Here is a 17,497-nt window from a genome sequence, read left to right as displayed (position 1 = left end):
GATAAAAGAGGAAGGAATGGGCCAGCATGACGACAATCTTTGCCACATCAGAAAAGTATAGTGCATTTGTTGGACATTTAGAGTAAAATTTGCCGAAAAAAATTCCACAGTACAACGTGCAAGTGTTACACTGAGGTCAGAAAATGTCGGTTTCGTTTCTGTCAGTTACAGTATCTGCTCTTCTCAAACGCTACAAAATTACTGGTGTTACTTTCATAATGAGAAAAGAGCTACACCTATAGTCTCCCGGGATTAATTTATTATTTATTGGCTGCATGTGTAACAGACTACCAGTGAACACCACCACATTTTCACAACTTTGAACTGGCCCAACCTAATGTAGACTGCTGGGTCTAATTCATCTCCTGTTTACAGAACATTTACTCAGAGTCGGCCCCAAACCATGTCAGAGAAGTCATTGGTACGGCTGCGTTTTACTCAAGCAAACCGCAAGAAAGTTGAGTGTGAACTTTTCAAACACATTTTGCATATCACAGCTCAACAACAAACATCAGAGATCATTGTAGCCTGGTATGGTAATCTGATTTATAATACCAGTTTAATAGTTCTTGCATGTGATCATCTGTTGAGAAATTTTATGAATATGGGCCTGTTCATGGAAAATCTGTTATTTCAGTGTAAAATAACCAGGGTAAAAATATCTAATGTGCTTCAAATACAAGCTTTTTATGTTGATTTAAAATTGATTCATGCTAATAAGGCTTATTCATGTATGCTAAAGTAGAGTACAGTCAGTGCATATGTGTAAACACAGTACAGGTCAATACTTCAGTCTGGGCATGTGACAGTGGCCTGGTGGTCTAAAACACAAACCGTGTTGGTGTTAGATCACTTTGAAGTGTTTTTTTTAACCTCCTAAGACCCAAGCTTTGGTTTGGTTTGCATTTTATTTTTTTCTACTTACTTGGGATAAGAAGTAACCAATAAATATAATAACAGGATAATATCTAATATCTGATTATTATGTTTATTACATTTTATATATTTTTTTACTAGATTTACATTGTTGTTACTATTATTATTATTTGCAGTAGTAGTAGTAGTAGTAGTAGTAGTAGTAGTAGTAGTAGTAGTAGTAGTAGAAGTAGTAATATTAGTATTAACAATATGTCCTTTAGGGAAAAAAAATATCAAAAAACAAAAACATGTCCACATATGTGGATGGCAGGTCTTAAGAGGTTAAATGATTGTTGTTTAAATTAACCACTTTACCATTCCTGTAAAATTATTCAAAAATGCTTATCCAGGACATAAACAAAATAAACTGAAAGCTATTATTAAACCACATGCATGATCCTGGTCTCTTTTGAAACCAGATGTTTCTCTCTTTGGAGACTCTGAAGAAACATGGCCGATACACACTTACATGAAAGACTGATCCGACCAACTCCTGAACAATTTTATCTCCATTTTTGTCTTTCGCCATAAAAAGAACAGCCTTGAATGACATAACTTTAAGGCTCTAATAAAAGGTGAAAATTAGAGGTGTCATAGTCCATATCTGGACTCACTGTCAGCATTGCTGAAACAGAGAAAAAAAAAGTATAGAAACACTATCGTGCTATTTTCTCTTCCACTTACCGATGATGAAGTCCACGAAGTTTGCAACTTTCAGTCAACATCATGGTCACCTGCACCTCAGAAGCATGATCTGAAGAGACAGCATTTAATTTTTTTTAAAAAAGACACTAGAACAACTAGTCAGAGTTGAAAAGGTAAGGACACATTTACTCTCTGACCCCGTGTGATGTTTGATTTTTATCTGTTTCACTGCACAGTCTCTCTGCCAACAGTCATTTGTAGTGGGAAACTTCAGAGGAAAACTGACTTGTGTCCGTTTTTAATCTGTGATTGCAGCTTTGCCATCGTCTGGTACTTATGGAAAGCAGCATTGTTCCCTTCCCAAAAGGCGTATGGGGAGGAAGTAAATACTTTAACAAAGCCAAAACTGGCATGAGGATATTGTTCACAGATCAGTATCCACCCCTCCCTGAGTAAACATGAGAGAATGGAGAGGTCAGAAGGCAACTGGCAGAGAACGCTGACACATGCCGCTAACAAAGAACCTGACGGACCCACGTCAGGGAGCCCCTCCACTGGCATGCAACTGTGCTGCATGAGTAAGACTTCTAATTAATGTACCGACAAATTTGGGCGCTTGTTTACAGGTTTGAAACCATGTATGGCCATCTGCTGAAGCCATTAGAAGAGCACCTACTATTGCAGATTGACAGTGTTTAGTTAACAATCTACGATGCTCACCACCACTGCTCTGTTATTTTAAATAGCACAGACTGTCAGCTGAACTGTTATGTCTCAGTCCTTCACTATTCGTCGTACGTCTTTGGCATGGGTCATGTTTACATGCACTTAAAGAAACCAGGGTACAGTTGACATATTCCAGGAAGCGGATTTCCTAACTATCATACAAATGAGGAATCTGCTTAAGGGAGCAGACAATTCTGATTTCACAAGAAAATCTTCCCCTGAATAACAAATAATTTTGTACGTAGTGCGTCTGGATGAAAGAAAGTCCACACATATTGCAAATAAAACTGAAATATGATACCAAGGAGCCTGTAGAAGCCTATCAAAGTTGTCTTCCACTGTTGAACCATAAATCTAGTGTGGGTCAGGAGGCAGCATCTACAACTATATGGATAAAATCACTGAACCAAGCTTACAAAATATGTTGGGGTATAAAATATGCCTTGTTGCTGATCGCTGCATGTCCTTTCAGATTTGTGGTTACCAGGTTACTATAGTACATGTTCCTCAGTCACTTGCATAACCTGATTTGTAACCTTTTGACTCATAAGCAAACACACTGGATCAGTTAACACTGATAGGAGAGATAAACATATGATTTCTTTTAAGAGCGTGGATACAACTGTGGATTATCGCTGGAACAGAGTGCATACCTTTCACTGTCTTCACAAAGACCTGCTTTTCCTTACTGGGGTCCTTTTCATCCAGCAGCACACCGTGGAAGATGCGGCCAAATGTGCCTGTCAAAGACAAACCACAAGTTTTTATCTACAGAAAAGGGCAAGAGTGAGAGAGCCAGAGGCATCTCCTTCAGAGAAATGTCACCTCACTCACTGGCCGCCATGCCTGGCTGCTCTGCAGACAGAGGTGGACATGCTCCTGCTTAAAACGCTTTGTCTCTAAATGAGATTTGGCAGTTCTGGCTCCTGTTTCACAGACAAGAGCCAAAACAAGAGCAGCTCAGTGGAGCTCAGAGGACCTTTCATCACTTAGAACGATTCAGAAATACGTACAATGTGGAAAGGCCAACTGAGCGCGTTCATCATCTCCTTTGTCTAAACTGTCACCCCGCAGCTCCAGGACTTTTCTGAGGTAAAATGCCATTTCAGAATATAAACCATCAACATAAATTAAAAAAAAAATCTCAGCCCCAGGGCTAACTTTGCCTTATGTTTCAACAGGAAAGGAGACGAAGCATAACAACAGGGTTAGTGTTGAAGTGTTTCTCTCCCTCCCCTGCCTTCTTCATCAAGCCTGTCTGGACCTGCTGACTCCTAAAAAACAGAAGTCAGTTCTAAGTTCATCCCTCTGAGACGCGGCCTTGTATGTCTTCTATTTGTTGTTTCTTCTTTTGCATTTTAAAAATTGATATTAAATTTGCTGTCGTTTTGTATGAGAGTGTGACGAATGTGGATAGCTAGCAAGCAGGAGTTTGACAGATACACAAATACAGATAATATGCATATTTATGTTTACTTGTAGATGACTGTTGAGCATACTGAAAATATAAGGTGGCTTTCCACTCAAGGGATTTGGAGGAAATTTTAGAGCAGCCTGAACTTTTGTACATGTTTGATGACAAGAAACTTTGTAGAACCTCTTTAAGGGTTACTTTTGGGAGAGAAAAAAGTACCTAGTCCAGAGACGGTAATTCTGAGCAGTCTTGAAACACTGTGCTGTGGGTCCCCATGGTGATTCGGAAAACTTCAAGCGACAACAAGTTCCGTTTTTCTGCTTTCTCGATCTTCAAAGTGAAATTTATTGCTATTTTTGTTGTTTTGGAGCATTTGGAGGTGACATCACATTTAAAGTTTTGGATTCTATGGTGCTACAGAAACACAAAGGTTAAATGGGTTGCTTATGGGGTCACAGCTGCCTATGCTAATAGCTACAAGATTTTGACCCTTGTAGCTGCTTTATGTAGTATGTGAGGTATGATCAAGAAGCCTTAAGATTGCACCTATAAAAAGCAAAAACCCTAACTGATTTAAATTTGGATGCCCTCCCCTTCAAAGTACTGACCTTGTGCAGCGATACACTGCTCCCAGTGGCCCTGCCAAGTTTGGCACCCTTTCTGCCCGTCCTGTTCAGTCATTTTCCACATGTGCAATTGTTATTTCACTACAGTCTGCAAAGTTTACTTACTGGGACTTGAAGAGAGCAGTCAAAACACGGCAGAAACACTATTAGTGCACAAGGTGACCACTTCAAAGGAGATGGTGGTCAAATTCAAAAATGTTTTTGCTGTCTATAGGTGCATTCGCCAAACTTTTTGATCGTACCTTAGAGGTCTTGAACTTAATACTTCTGGGAAAAAAGCACCAGAGAAAAACACAGAAATAATAAAAAAAACAAACTTTAGTTGTACAAGACAAAGTCATGCAATGTCACCGGAGTGGGAAACAGCTATGATGAAGTTTTAACAACAGGTTATTTGAAATGTTGTAAAGTAGACAATCAACTAAAGACCAAACTTAAAGAAATGCAGAGGTTGTCCATGCTGGCAGATCTTTGAGGCTACATCAAGAAAAATGCTAACATAGTCACACTGACCATATGAATAATATGAATACGTCTTGGGAACCACGAATGTCTGAACATCTCAGACACAGATGTTTAAGTCTGGATGCAAAGTGGTGAAGCAACTCACTGACACAGACAGTATATTTTAATATTTCTTTCAGACTGAGAGGTTCCATTATAACTTTTGTATTGTAAACAGTCCTACGTGAAAACAGGTTAAAATGAGTATTTGAAAACGGAGTCCTGCATACACTACATCTAAACAGAAGCAGTGACTACAAACCACTGAAAGCTGTTAAGTGTCAGTAAAAACAGAACACCCACACTTTTCTTTCCATTGTGTTGTATTCACCCTTGGGTAATTATTACATCATACAAACAGCAACACTAAACCCTGGTGTGGGCAGTTCTCCAGAAAGTGAAGTACAGTCTTGTTTAGTACCATTACTCCATGACGATGCTGCACCGCCTTCAACATCAGCCGAGGTCAGGTTAACAGAGCCAAACTGAAGCCCAAACACTGGTGCATATCTTTAATACAAAGCCAAATAAAAAAGATTTACAAATTTCCAACATCTAATTATCACTGTCATTATGTAATATGCTTCAGTGGGAATGAATTTCAGCATTTTTTAGGTTCTTTGGTAAGTTTTTACTGACACTGATCTGATGAGGCATGTTCGTACTGTGTCAGGAAATAAGCAGCATTCATATTCACAGACCACTTTTTAAAATTAAAAGGCGCATTATGCAATAAATAACAACGACGGTGCTTATAAACTACAGTTTTGTGTCTCACTGTTGCCAATAAAAAATTTAAAATGAGAAACAAATAGTCTTTACAATTGTTTTATTCTTTCACTACGCTATCTTAGCTTCATGCAGTGTTTACCTTATTAGATAAAAGCTTTAACAATTTCTAAGTTTCCTTGTAGCTGTTTCACATCTTGAAATAACCATAGTTCACAAGCTGCAACAACCGCTCAAGGAATCTTGTTTTACCAGCACCACACAGCCTTCAGTTTAATACCAGTTTCAGAGGTAGATTGGCCAAAGGAAAAAGTGGATTTATTTGTGATTATATAATGCCAGAATGTGTGGTACTTCCCCAGCAGTTTATACCAATAACAAATAATAATAAAATGAAAATGGATGGATGGATTAACCAATTAATGCTCCTAATCAGTTAAAATACTTTCAAAAATCACCACTTGTCCAGTATGAAATAAGAAGCTTCCTAGCTAGGTGACTAGATTGTAAAGGTTTCCTAAACAGCGGTTTTTAAGCTCAGTGTGGTGATCCAGAAGTTAGCAAAGAGGTCGCTCAAAGCATCACGCCCTTAATTATGCATAATCTTAAACTTTAACACAATTTAAATGTGTGAGTGATGGCACACTTGTCACAAATGGGTAAATTAGATATATAGACAAAAACTGCTTTTTGTACTAGGCTGTAAACATGTTTATTTCTGCCATAAAGTTAACCTTTTTAACATGAGGGTCAGTGGGGATTGACCTGTGTTTGGTTCCAGCCTCAAGTGGCCATTTGAGGAAATACAGTTTTTGGGACTTCCACATTAGCTTCATTTTTCTGCACTTGACTTCTATTGATATATTGTTTTAATGATGTTGCTGACTTCACGAAAAAGTTTTCTGAGCACCTGAACAACTGCTTCAACAACACTACTTTTGTTTTATGAAAGCATATCATCTCCTCACTTACCACAATTGTGCATAAAACTACTTATAGGCAACATCACTGCTTTCAGTAGGCAAGGAAATATGCTTAGTCTTATCCAGGATAGATAAAGTCTTCCGAACACTTCAGAAAGCAAACATCAGTTATGTGAATGTCAAATATGTGGTCAGTTTATCCAGATAAAGCCTGATTAAAAATTTACTCCAACGGTTTTGGAGATGTGAGGCTCCAGGTTAGACGGCTATGAGCGGCCGGTCAGAGAAATCTGCCGCTGGCTCTGATGGTTCAAAAGGTTGTTTTACGTTTTTCTAACGGTCACAGTTTGGCCTCATAGTGTATGTTTTTTTTATTGTTCATAGAAAAAATGGGCTTAAAAGAAGTTAAAGTTAATATTCATAAAATAATATTTTTAATGCTTTACTCGATCGCTGACTGTGTGCTTCAGAATTACTGTCTTGTCTTCATTATCTGTAGTACGACTTTGTTCTATTCTTATGACTGTTACTGTGCCTTAAAAATAAAAACCATCCATCCCTGTTTATGAAGTGTCCTCGTGAAGGTTTAATATTTTTTCAGCAATCAGTTTCTGAAAAGTTTTAGTGGATCCACTGATAGAACTGAGAATGAGACGGTTCAGTTCATCACAAACTACAGCTGTCAATAAATCAGAGGCTCTAAAACATTAAAGAAAAAGATGTATAACGATCTTACAAACCTGAATATATATACGCAGTAACTGTTTGAATATTAAAACGTGAACATGTGGGCACCACCATGGCCACATTCTTTGACTTCTGCACAACATTTTGATATCTTTTCATCAAGTATGATTGGTGCATATGCGGGCCAAATTTGACATGTCTCGGACTTACTAGTGAGTTATTAATCTCAGCAAATCACAGGTAATTCAAGTTGGCTGACTTCCTGTTGGGTTTCCAGTTTGGCCATGATTGACTTATTTGTGCGTCCTGATGTGCTGTGTATGCCTACAAAATTGTGTAGCTGTAGATGAAACCGTCTCCCAGTTGGTGTAGTGACCACGTTTTTCAATTTTGTGTGTGTGTGTGTGTGTGTGTGTGTGTGTGTGTGGGGGGGGGGGGGGGGGGGGGGGGGGGGGGGGGGGGGCTTGCGATGGAGCCATTTTGTCAGACACATGCGCAACTCTCATTAAATATCAAATTCTTCACCAGTCCTGATGTGTGTGCAAAGTTTCAGAACTTTTCAGGTAAGTTAAGGCCGCCAAAAATGCATTTCCCTCGTCACGCAAAGACAGAATAATAATAATAATACATTACAATAGGACCGTTCAGTGCTCGGACCCTAAAAACTATGGTCTTCCAGCAGGTGTTCTCCTCTATAGTTTGTGATTTTGTCAGATTGTCAGGATGCCTCTGCAACTCTGTTTTGAAAATGTAATATACTTTCAGTAGGTTGTAAATACTTAATAGATGCGAGTTAAAATGCAGAACATGTTCTCGTTATTTTGTTTTACGTCTCCTGTCAAACTTTGATCTATTTTACATTTTCAATCCATTTTTATAGGATTGCTGTCAAGACAATTTGCACAGTATTGCTCTGTTCATTCTGTGAGTATATCATTATCCCCTTTACTCTGGTAGCATTTGGAGTATTTCATGTTCTTCATACTCAGTGTTTTACTTGGAGAAGATTTATGGTGTAAATGTGTGGTTTTCTGACTCATGTTGCTACACATTTTACTGTTTCGATTTTCTCTTTCTCTGTTTCATGCAACAAATAAAACCATGAAAGTAAATAGAGTTTTCAGTGTGCTGAAAAGTATGTCAAATTTTTAAACCAACTGTAGAGAGTAATCCTCACAAATCTGACAAATACTAGGTTAAAGACACATTTACTAACATGATGTCTGTGCATGTTTTTTGTGATATATGATGTTAATAACTGCAACTGAAAACCTCTCCACCATTCAAAACCACATTGCTCAAACAACATCAGACTCCTGAGCAAAGTACAGGGAAGAAATGTTCACTGAACCACATGACAACCTGCGGTCTTAGAAAGAGCTGCTCAGAATTACTGTTCCACTTTTCGGTGAAACGGGGGATCGCATTCTTCTGAAGAATATAACTGTAAATCAAGCAAATACCTTCATGTAAAACATCTCGTAGTGTGACTCTCTCCCTTGAGATTGCAATGTCTTTCACTTTAGCTTTGGCCTCCAATAGAGTAACGCTCCTCAGGTCGTTCTTCTCTATACGGAGAGATGGGTAACCTGTGAGGACAGAAAAATACAGACTCACATTAAAAGCACACCTGATCCAAATGTAAGCAAAACTTGTTGAAACTGATTGACAGGTCTTTTAACCTGGATTATCTCTCGAAAACTACCTGAGGGCTTTTACTTTGAATGGCTTTTGACAAAGTAATTTTTGAAATTCAAGGGAAAAGTTTGCTCTAAAGCAAGAGGAATCATCATTTGAATTTTAAAAAATCCAGCAAATTACAAGAAACACACTCAACATGACATGTATAGTACCCTACACATGTTGCATCAATGCAACTTCATGCAAAGTCCTGTATTACAGCACGTCTATTACATAACCTCCCTATGTACACACTGTGATTGGCTGCTGGTTTACTGCAGCAGGAGCAAGTCTGGATACAAAAAACAAACAAAGTTCCCCACAGTGTCTGCACACAGATATACATTGTAAACACAACCTCTTTTTATCAGCATACTCCATGTGTGCATAACATGTCAGTAACAAGAAATAACTCATCAAAACCTCCTACATCTGCAGCTAGCGGGGACGACTGCCAGGCTGAACTGTGTGCAGCTGCTTAGACAAACCCGATGATGGATAGAAACAACAGAAAACTCACTGATAAAGTTGCATCCAAAGACACTCAATTTTCCTCTAGGAGACAACAGCTTCTTTTTGCACATTTGAACTGTGTCTGATAGTGTGCCATAAAATGTGAGTTATATATGAGAAGACATAGAGGTCAGGTTGAAGCTTTAATCTCAAGATGATACTTAAAAAACACAATAAATGACACAAAATATCCCTAAATCATTGCTTCTACATGAAAACAGTGCAGAAAAATTACAACACAATGCATATCAATGCTGCCCCCTAGAGATCAAAATATGAGCACTACTAATTTTTAACAGTGTACTAAAAGGAAGACAAGCAAATAATGAACTTTGAGATGCAGCAAAGGACAAGGATATAGCAATTAAAAACACGACAACAAATACTACGATCAGGTCGCAACATAAAAGAAAACTAGGGTGCAAAAATGTTCATAACTGATCTTTTTTCTGTTGTGTCAGTAACAGCCCATTTCTGCTTGAAAACATGAACTGAAAGCTCCTCATGCAGAAGCTTCTTCAGGTAAATGCAACAGCAAGAAACAATGATCCAAAAACTATCTAGTGCTGTGTCCCAAATCCAGACTACAGAGGACAACAGGTTTTTCTTTTCTTCCAGCTATTAGGAGCTCACCCACAGACTGAAGTAGACCGTAATTTGTAATTCATAAAGCACTTTGCAGACTCAAATCTGCTTACAATAAGTACGTAATACATAAATAATGGTAGCTGTAATACGGATGTTCGACTTCTGAGTGAATCAAGTCCCTGGTGTTTTTAATGTTCACTTACTCAGTTTGAGTTCAGATAAACCAATGAACGAAATAATACTGCAGGTGTTTGCAGGTATTTAATAGAATATCTTAATGACTACTTGTTATCATTCATCAACCTTTTTTTGAAGTAAACGATATGATCAAACTGCATAAACAAAGATAATTTTACATCTGAAGTTACACACATCTAAAAGACAGTGCATCTTCCTCTAGGATTGTTTTCGGTCAGGCTTCAATCACTAATGAGCATTTATATTATTGATTCACTGTCAAGTATGTTTAGGATTCACCAATTCATTCGTTAGACTCTATAATGACAGAAAAAGACAAATATGTCTATTTCACATGTTTGTGATATTTAAACAAATGGTTCTGTGTCAAACCCAAACTAAACTTAATTTACAAAGTTCTACAGCAGAGAAATACAGTACAGAAAATGGGACCAGAGAATGTTCAGCATTTTTCTCTTAAAAATAACTCAGTCAAAATAGTTGAATATTGAAAAATAATTGTAATTAAATAGGTACTTTCAGTGACAATTCTGCTAAATTCCAAACACCTACAGAAGCACTCGTGTAACTTGTCAAACAAAAGACAAAAAGAATGTTAGTACAAAGCAGATGAGACGCATTGGACCAGGATCTGAGGCTTGAATCAGCCACCAGGAGGAAGGGAAGCCTTTAAAAGAATGAATTTCTATCAGGTTCCCTAACGACAAGCAGGACATCAGGGTAGATAGCTGCGACCACATACAGTGCCTTTTCAAGCAGTCTAAAGTTCAGAAAACTGGGATCAAAATATGGTTAAAGCGTGATAACAAAATATTATTACTGAGATTGAACTTGTCTCTCCAAGCTTCACTGGAACTTACTTTTGGTTTCATTGGGGGGAGCACCGGGGTTTTGGAAGGAGGAGGCAGCAAGCTGGAGAATGGGTGCAGAACCAGGGTGATTGTCTGATGGCAAGAGGAGAAAGTGGGGGAGTGGAGGGTGGGAGAAAGGGAGAAAGAAGTGGTTTAATGGATAGCTCACACAAATTACAACATGACCTGAATGGATGAATGGATGTATACAACTCTCGCTGTGACTTCACAGCTCATACACTGAACATCCATCACAGCAGGCATGCTTGCAAGTTGGGTAAACTTGCCAATGAGGAGTTGGGTAAAAAAAAGAGAGTGGATGGTGGTACAAAAAAATAACATTCAGCAGAGTGTCAGACATTAGGAAAAGCCAAGTGGGTCAAACAAAATGCACACAGGGTGAGGTGTGGGTTTAATCCACAAGAGGGCGATGATGGATCATACACTGGCAATAAAGACAGAAAAGCAGCTGCTGTGGTTTTCCAATGGGTTTCAAAACAACACAAAGATATGAACTGAAAGAGCATTTAAGTTATTGTATTTGATGCAACTTTCCATCCTGGCAGATATATCAGTCCATATGTAATATGAACAGCGACCAAACATGTTGACAAATCACCATCTGATTAAGGCCCATGGATTACTTTGCATTGTATGCTGCTGACATGAAGATCTCAACAAAGTTTTCTGAAAATGTGAAAATTGGTCAAACAAGCAAAAAGAGCAAAAATCTTTCTTTCTAAGAACAGTAGGAATTATTGTTAGACCAGAATGTGTCCTCCTTTTAAATTGCTGGACACTAAATTAATTTTGATTGTGAATTTTTATTTAAATGAGCACTCACTTGGTGGAGATGCAGGATGAAACTGGCATCAACAGTTAAAGTAAAAAAAAAAAAACTGGCATCCCCCCAAAATGCTTCAGGTTTACAGTTTGTTTTTTTTAAAAAAAAGTTACATTTCAGAGTTGTTTCAGTCAGTGCTACACTTTCTGCAATGGAAACTGCTACTGAGTGTAAAAGTTTTCAGAGATCCAAGGCTTCTAAAGTATAACGGAGCATCAGATTGTCACAAAAAAAGATGGTTTGTACACTGTGCAGTTTGGATGGCCGACCAAAGCAGCACAGCACAAAACATAAGCACCTGAACAGTAAACACATGGAAGCTACTCTGGAAGATGCACCACCAGAGAAAGCAAAACAACTGTTACAATTTTGTTCATGTAGTTGCTAAATTCACTCAAAAAGCTCAAATTCGAACATAAAATGCACCTAAATGAAATGGTCAATCAGATTTCTATAGTAGGGAAATGCAATGTTTATGTTAAAGGGGAATTTCGGTTTTTTTCAACCTGGGGTCTGTTTCTGTATGTAATTTCATACATGTGAGTGATGGAGAAATGAATTTTCGACATAGCTCCAGTATTTAGCCAGTCAGGCAGCTTAGCAGCTCAGCTAGCGAAAAGTATGGGGCAACTTGCCCCCCCGCGTCAAAGTCCGCCCTAACGTGCTTTTTTTCCCCACACTGACCAGCTCAGATAGTCTCAACGAGTGTCCCACAACATACTAGAGATGAGAAGTGAACGAAAACCTCCACATTACCTGGCGATCGCTCTTTGATGTGGTCTGTATCCAAATCTCAGGATGCTAGAAAGCAAATCTTGTTCCGAAATCGTGCGAGAGCTCGCGCAAAAAAAAACGTTTTTTTGGCGGGTTTTTTTTTCTCTGTACTGATTTGTGAATGAATAAATACACGTTCCGAGGTTCGGCTCAAACTCCGCCTCTCAGAGCGTGTTTCCAAAGGAACCATTCAATGTGAATGATAAATACACTGGTCTGTGACGCGCTCAAGCTAGGCAAGATCAAAAACCCGGACATTTGAAGGACTTTATAAACACCGACTGAACAGGCCGGACAGTGTCTCAAAAGAGGACATGTCCGGGCAAAGGAGGACGCATGGTCACCCTAGCCGGTGGTATCATTTTATATTGTTGTATTTATCTGCCACACCATAGAAGCCGGTCCGTGAATATATTGTCTGACATTAAACCGGTCCGTGGCGCAAGAAAGGTTGGGGACTGCTGGTGTACAACACAAAAACAGTATATTATGTTCAAGTACAGAAAAAGGTTGAATGAATTAGTAGAGAGCAAGAAAACAGCAAGAAAAAAAAGCAAATAAAAAATATTTGTTGAAAAATTAACAGTATTTTCTGGTGACTGTTGTGGTGACTGTTTTATTTGCAATCCTTAATCTCCTTTGATGGCCTTCCACTGCACTGTCACTGTGATTAGAAGGCTAAATCGTGTCAAATTATTTCCACTTTCCACTAATACAGGACAGATTTACCCATAACTACAATTGGTGTCGAAGAGATGTAAGGCCTGGGTGAGTAATAACAGTCCAACCTGATGACAACAACGAACAAAGAGCTCTACTGAAGGAAAAATGTTCAAGTTAAGATTCACTTACTGTTTAAGTGACGAACTGCTAAAAGACAAACTGGCAAAAGTAAGTTCTAATACTCTAATGCAGGTCTAATGTAGCCAAGATCTAAGGCTTTAGCACTCACTATAACCTTGATACTGTGTATCGGCCCTTTTCCCACCGTGCTCTATATTTACATCAATTTAGAGTTGTTCACTCCCTCACAGCTCCACAATAATGGACCGCTTTTACCTCTCTTACTGCCTGACGCAAAGCACATGGCGATGACATTTACACATCGCCCGCACAGTTAATAGGTCACAAGGGTGGAAGCGACAAAAAGAAACAGAACATCACTGCAGGAGCTGTGTTTGCTATCTTATGATACCAGTTAAGCTAATAAGGTCATTCCCAGTCAATTATTGCATTTGGAAAAGCATGCACATGTGCAGATGCCAGTGCAAGAAAAGAAAAAAGACACAATGATTCACTGCATGGACTTTTAGCACTCATCTGCTACGAACATTTTTTCAAAATAAAACTTGAAGTGAGTGTTTGGTTGGTGTTACGGTGGAGAGAGAGAAAGTAAAATGTCTCACTGGTGACTGGTGCTGCGTTGTTTGGAGTGTCGGCTCTCAGGTACTGTGTGGTCTGAGTGGACGGCTGAGACAAACCCTGCGAGCTTCCACTGTCACTCACACTGAAACACACAGAAAGAAACAATACAGAACGGTTATTTCTGCAGCAGCTTTTTGTTTAATACAAACCTTGCTGTATGAATGTTTCAGTTACTGTCTAGTTTCCAGTGATTATGAAGGAAGGTCTTGCTACTGTGTAAATAGGTTGTTGATTAAACTGCTACAGACCTTAAAACTGATTGCTTAAACATGAAATAGACAAAAAAGAACCATTTTTTGTGTTTTCCTCTTCAAGTAGCATTCTTCTCCTCACTTACGTTACCTTCAACAATTTAAGCCTTTTTTCACTGAAAAATATATCAAACTAACAATGCAATTTTTGAGAAGGCTGTACCAAACAAGCATGTGCTCTTATATCGGGAGAACAGGACTTGTAGGCATCTCTACAGGTATATGTATAGGCCTCTATGTAAATCAACAGTTCAGAAACACTGCTACTAGAGCATATGGAAACATCTACAGATCTCCCCTGGTACAGCACAGTTCATGCTAATCAGAAACCAAAGTGATTTTAAAGTAAGTGTTCTCAAGCTGACAGACCAAAGCAAACTTTTTTTGAAATTTTGACACATTTTTAAACAACACAACAGAAACTTTACGTAGTAAAAATATCACATTCCAAAAAAAATTAAATGACTGTATTTGACAGGCAAACACTCATCCATCCATTATCTACACACCGCTTAATCCTCATTAGGATTGCGGGGGGGCTGCAGCTGATCCCAGATGACTTAGGACGAAGGCAGAGGACACAGGGCTATCACAGGGCTATCACAGGGCTATATACACAGACGAACAAGCGCACTCACTTTCACACCTACGGGTAACTTCAAATCACCAGTTAACCTCAGCAGGTTTTTGGACTGTGGGAGGAGTATCCAGAGAAGACCCACGCTGCTCAGGGACAAAATGGAAACTCCATGCAGAAAGATCCCAGGCCCACGCCAAGACATGAACCAGGGATGTTCTAGCTGCAAGGTGACGGTGCTAACCACTGACCACAGTGCAGCTCGACAGCCAAACGGTCCTTGAGTCATTTAAAATTGTAACTGTTCCAATGACTAACCTCCCCAAATCAATAGCAAAGCAGTGAGGTGCTGATCTAATTTCACACTGACATCTGATAACCTCTGTAGCTTGGTGCATCAATCCACAGAAGAGATTACAGGCAGCGAGCAGGAGGAAAGCTCAAGTGAAAGTATCAGCTTGATATAATCCTCACTATGGAGATGACCTGTTTTTGTTCAACAGCAGCATTCAGCAGAAATACTATCTTAGCCTTCACAGGGGACAGACACAGGACTGCAAATCACCAACTTCACTGTAGTAACTGTACTTTCTCAGCTGATAAACAACAAAGACTGATTTCTCTGGAAGCAGGAGAAGCAAAAGAGCCAAACCTGTCCTCCATCTCCACTCTCTTCATGCTGTGCAGGTGCAGGATGGCCAGGATGATGGCCACGAGAAAGATGACAATGCAGCAGACGCTGACGCTTATATAGAACACCTGGGTGGAGGTAGTGGGGGTGGTCACACCATCTACTGATAGAAACAAGACACATGCAGACAATCAGACAAAGCAACTTAGAAAAATTGAAATAAAAACACACAAAAATAAAATCCTCATCACGGAAGCTTCAGCAGTGTTTGATATTAAGTAAGAAGCAGAGCAGAAATATGAGGTAAGGATAAAGGCGTGAGTGAGAGAGGGGGGAGTGTGGAGGAGAAACTATAAGTGCACCTCAGGCTCCACTTAGAGGTAATGGAGGCTGGGAATAGTAGTGACTGAGTCCAGGATTCAGTGTCTGAGAGCTTTTCTCATCACCTCTCTAAAAGCCTCAGAGGGCCCCAGGTTCCTCGGGCTTACCCAAGCAGAAGGGACACAACCCACTAATGGTACTTTGTTACTGGAGCAGTGGGCTCACAAAGGGTCTGAATAAATCCTGCTAGATGAGGACGACCACTCCGAGGGGTGGGCGGCTGACAGAGAGCTCTTGAATACCAGAATGAATCCTTCTCTTTGGGCTTTGAAATATTTCGCTTTGGCTATGGAAAGTTTGACTATAATGGTGAGCCTTAGAGACAGACTTTACAGACAGTCTTATAAAGCCGATGCCAACCGGGATACACGATACATGGAGCCAACAGTGGGTATTGTTTGTGTTTTAACAAAATTAATTCTACTTATCGATTCTAGTTCCTAACAATTCTCGATTCCAATTATTTGAGAGGCAGTCGATTAAAGTTATTACAACAGTGAATCCTTCTATTACACTGATGCATAATTATTGTTGGTCTAATGATAAAATATACTATAATATATAAATATTTCCCATCACTTTTAAAGCCTTGATGATATTGATGTGCTTTTATTTCAACCCTCTGGAACCCTGCTGCCAAGTTTTGGAGAAAAAAAATGACTTGCATTTACACCATTTAGCAAACAAACTAAAAAAAAAAAAAAAGAAACGATTGTCAGATTTTCCGTTTTCTGATGGTCCCTAAACTACTCATCTTTGACATGCTGTTCCATCAGAACTAAATCCACAAATGAATTTGTAATATTTCATTAAAACACCTCTTTAAAAAAGTCCATTTACATCAGATACTGTAAAGAACAAAAAATACTATGTTCCCCAGCACAACCCAGAACCATGAGTGACTCAAGTGACAAAAATTTCAAGATTTTCAGGCTGAATTGCAGGTTGTTTTTACACAGAGCAGAGAGGAAACAAGTACAGAAAGGAATCAAAAATATTAGTGGTAAAATGTCTATAGTGTTTTCCAGTATTGATAACAGTCGAGGTATTATAATAATATTATACATATTTTTGCCATTTTTTTCAGTTTTCATGAAACATACATTGAACTTATTTTTTTCTTTTTCTTCCTTTTTTATGATTCATGGGACTGTAACGGTGTCACACCACACAAAAGACATTTTTGAGGTTTCTCTGTGTCTAGTCATGGCTATGCTGTTTCCATAGAGGTGCAGGGCTTTATATAGCAGTGAAACATGAGTCTAAAGGGAGGAGAAATGCAACGGGAGCAAACAATGCTCCAAAACTGCTTGGGGTTAACAGGGTTAAGTAACATTTTTTGTACAATGTAATATTAGTACTCATACTTCAGTAAACGATCTGCGTATTTCTTCCATCACTACTCATCTCTGTCTTTGACAAACAGTGTGCAGAGGAACATGGAGTTAAGATTACTTACAGTCAGGCCGTGGAAGAGTGTTGTTGAGGGAAATTGGAATCTTTGTCTCAGGATCAATTCCTGTTCACAGAGGAAGAAGGAAAGAGAATTACATCAACTCTGGTCACAGTCTAGTCAACAGTATTCAGTCACACAGCTATGGAAGTCAGCACA

The 17,497-nt window shown here is 38.9% G+C and overlaps 1 protein-coding gene across 3 annotated transcripts in view; it reads right to left on the bottom strand.

The window, feature by feature from the left end:
* ryk (receptor like tyrosine kinase) overlaps positions 1-17,497 on the bottom strand; it is a 50,232-nt gene that overhangs the window by 11,778 nt on the left and 20,957 nt on the right. Inside the window, exons 5-11 of one of the 3 annotated variants that reach the window (XM_022201270.2) lie at positions 17,345-17,404; positions 15,526-15,664; positions 14,027-14,127; positions 11,012-11,095; positions 8,636-8,761; positions 2,943-3,029; positions 1,603-1,672 (exon numbers count right to left, since the gene is read on the bottom strand). In XM_022201270.2, coding sequence (XP_022056962.1) covers positions 1,603-1,672; positions 2,943-3,029; positions 8,636-8,761; positions 11,012-11,095; positions 14,027-14,127; positions 15,526-15,664; positions 17,345-17,404 — 667 coding nt within the window. Of the gene's footprint in view, positions 1-1,602; positions 1,673-2,942; positions 3,030-8,635; positions 8,762-11,011; positions 11,096-14,026; positions 14,128-15,525; positions 15,668-17,344; positions 17,405-17,497 lie in introns of all 3 variants that reach the window. The other 2 variants (XM_022201269.2, XM_022201272.2) reach the window with 2 other exon arrangements.

This window comes from Acanthochromis polyacanthus, chromosome 4 (genome assembly GCF_021347895.1).
Source record: "Acanthochromis polyacanthus isolate Apoly-LR-REF ecotype Palm Island chromosome 4, KAUST_Apoly_ChrSc, whole genome shotgun sequence".
Taxonomy (NCBI): domain Eukaryota; kingdom Metazoa; phylum Chordata; class Actinopteri; family Pomacentridae; genus Acanthochromis; species Acanthochromis polyacanthus.
The sequence above is the reverse complement of the archived record's forward strand: the minus strand, read 5'-3'. Positions and strand labels throughout refer to the sequence as shown.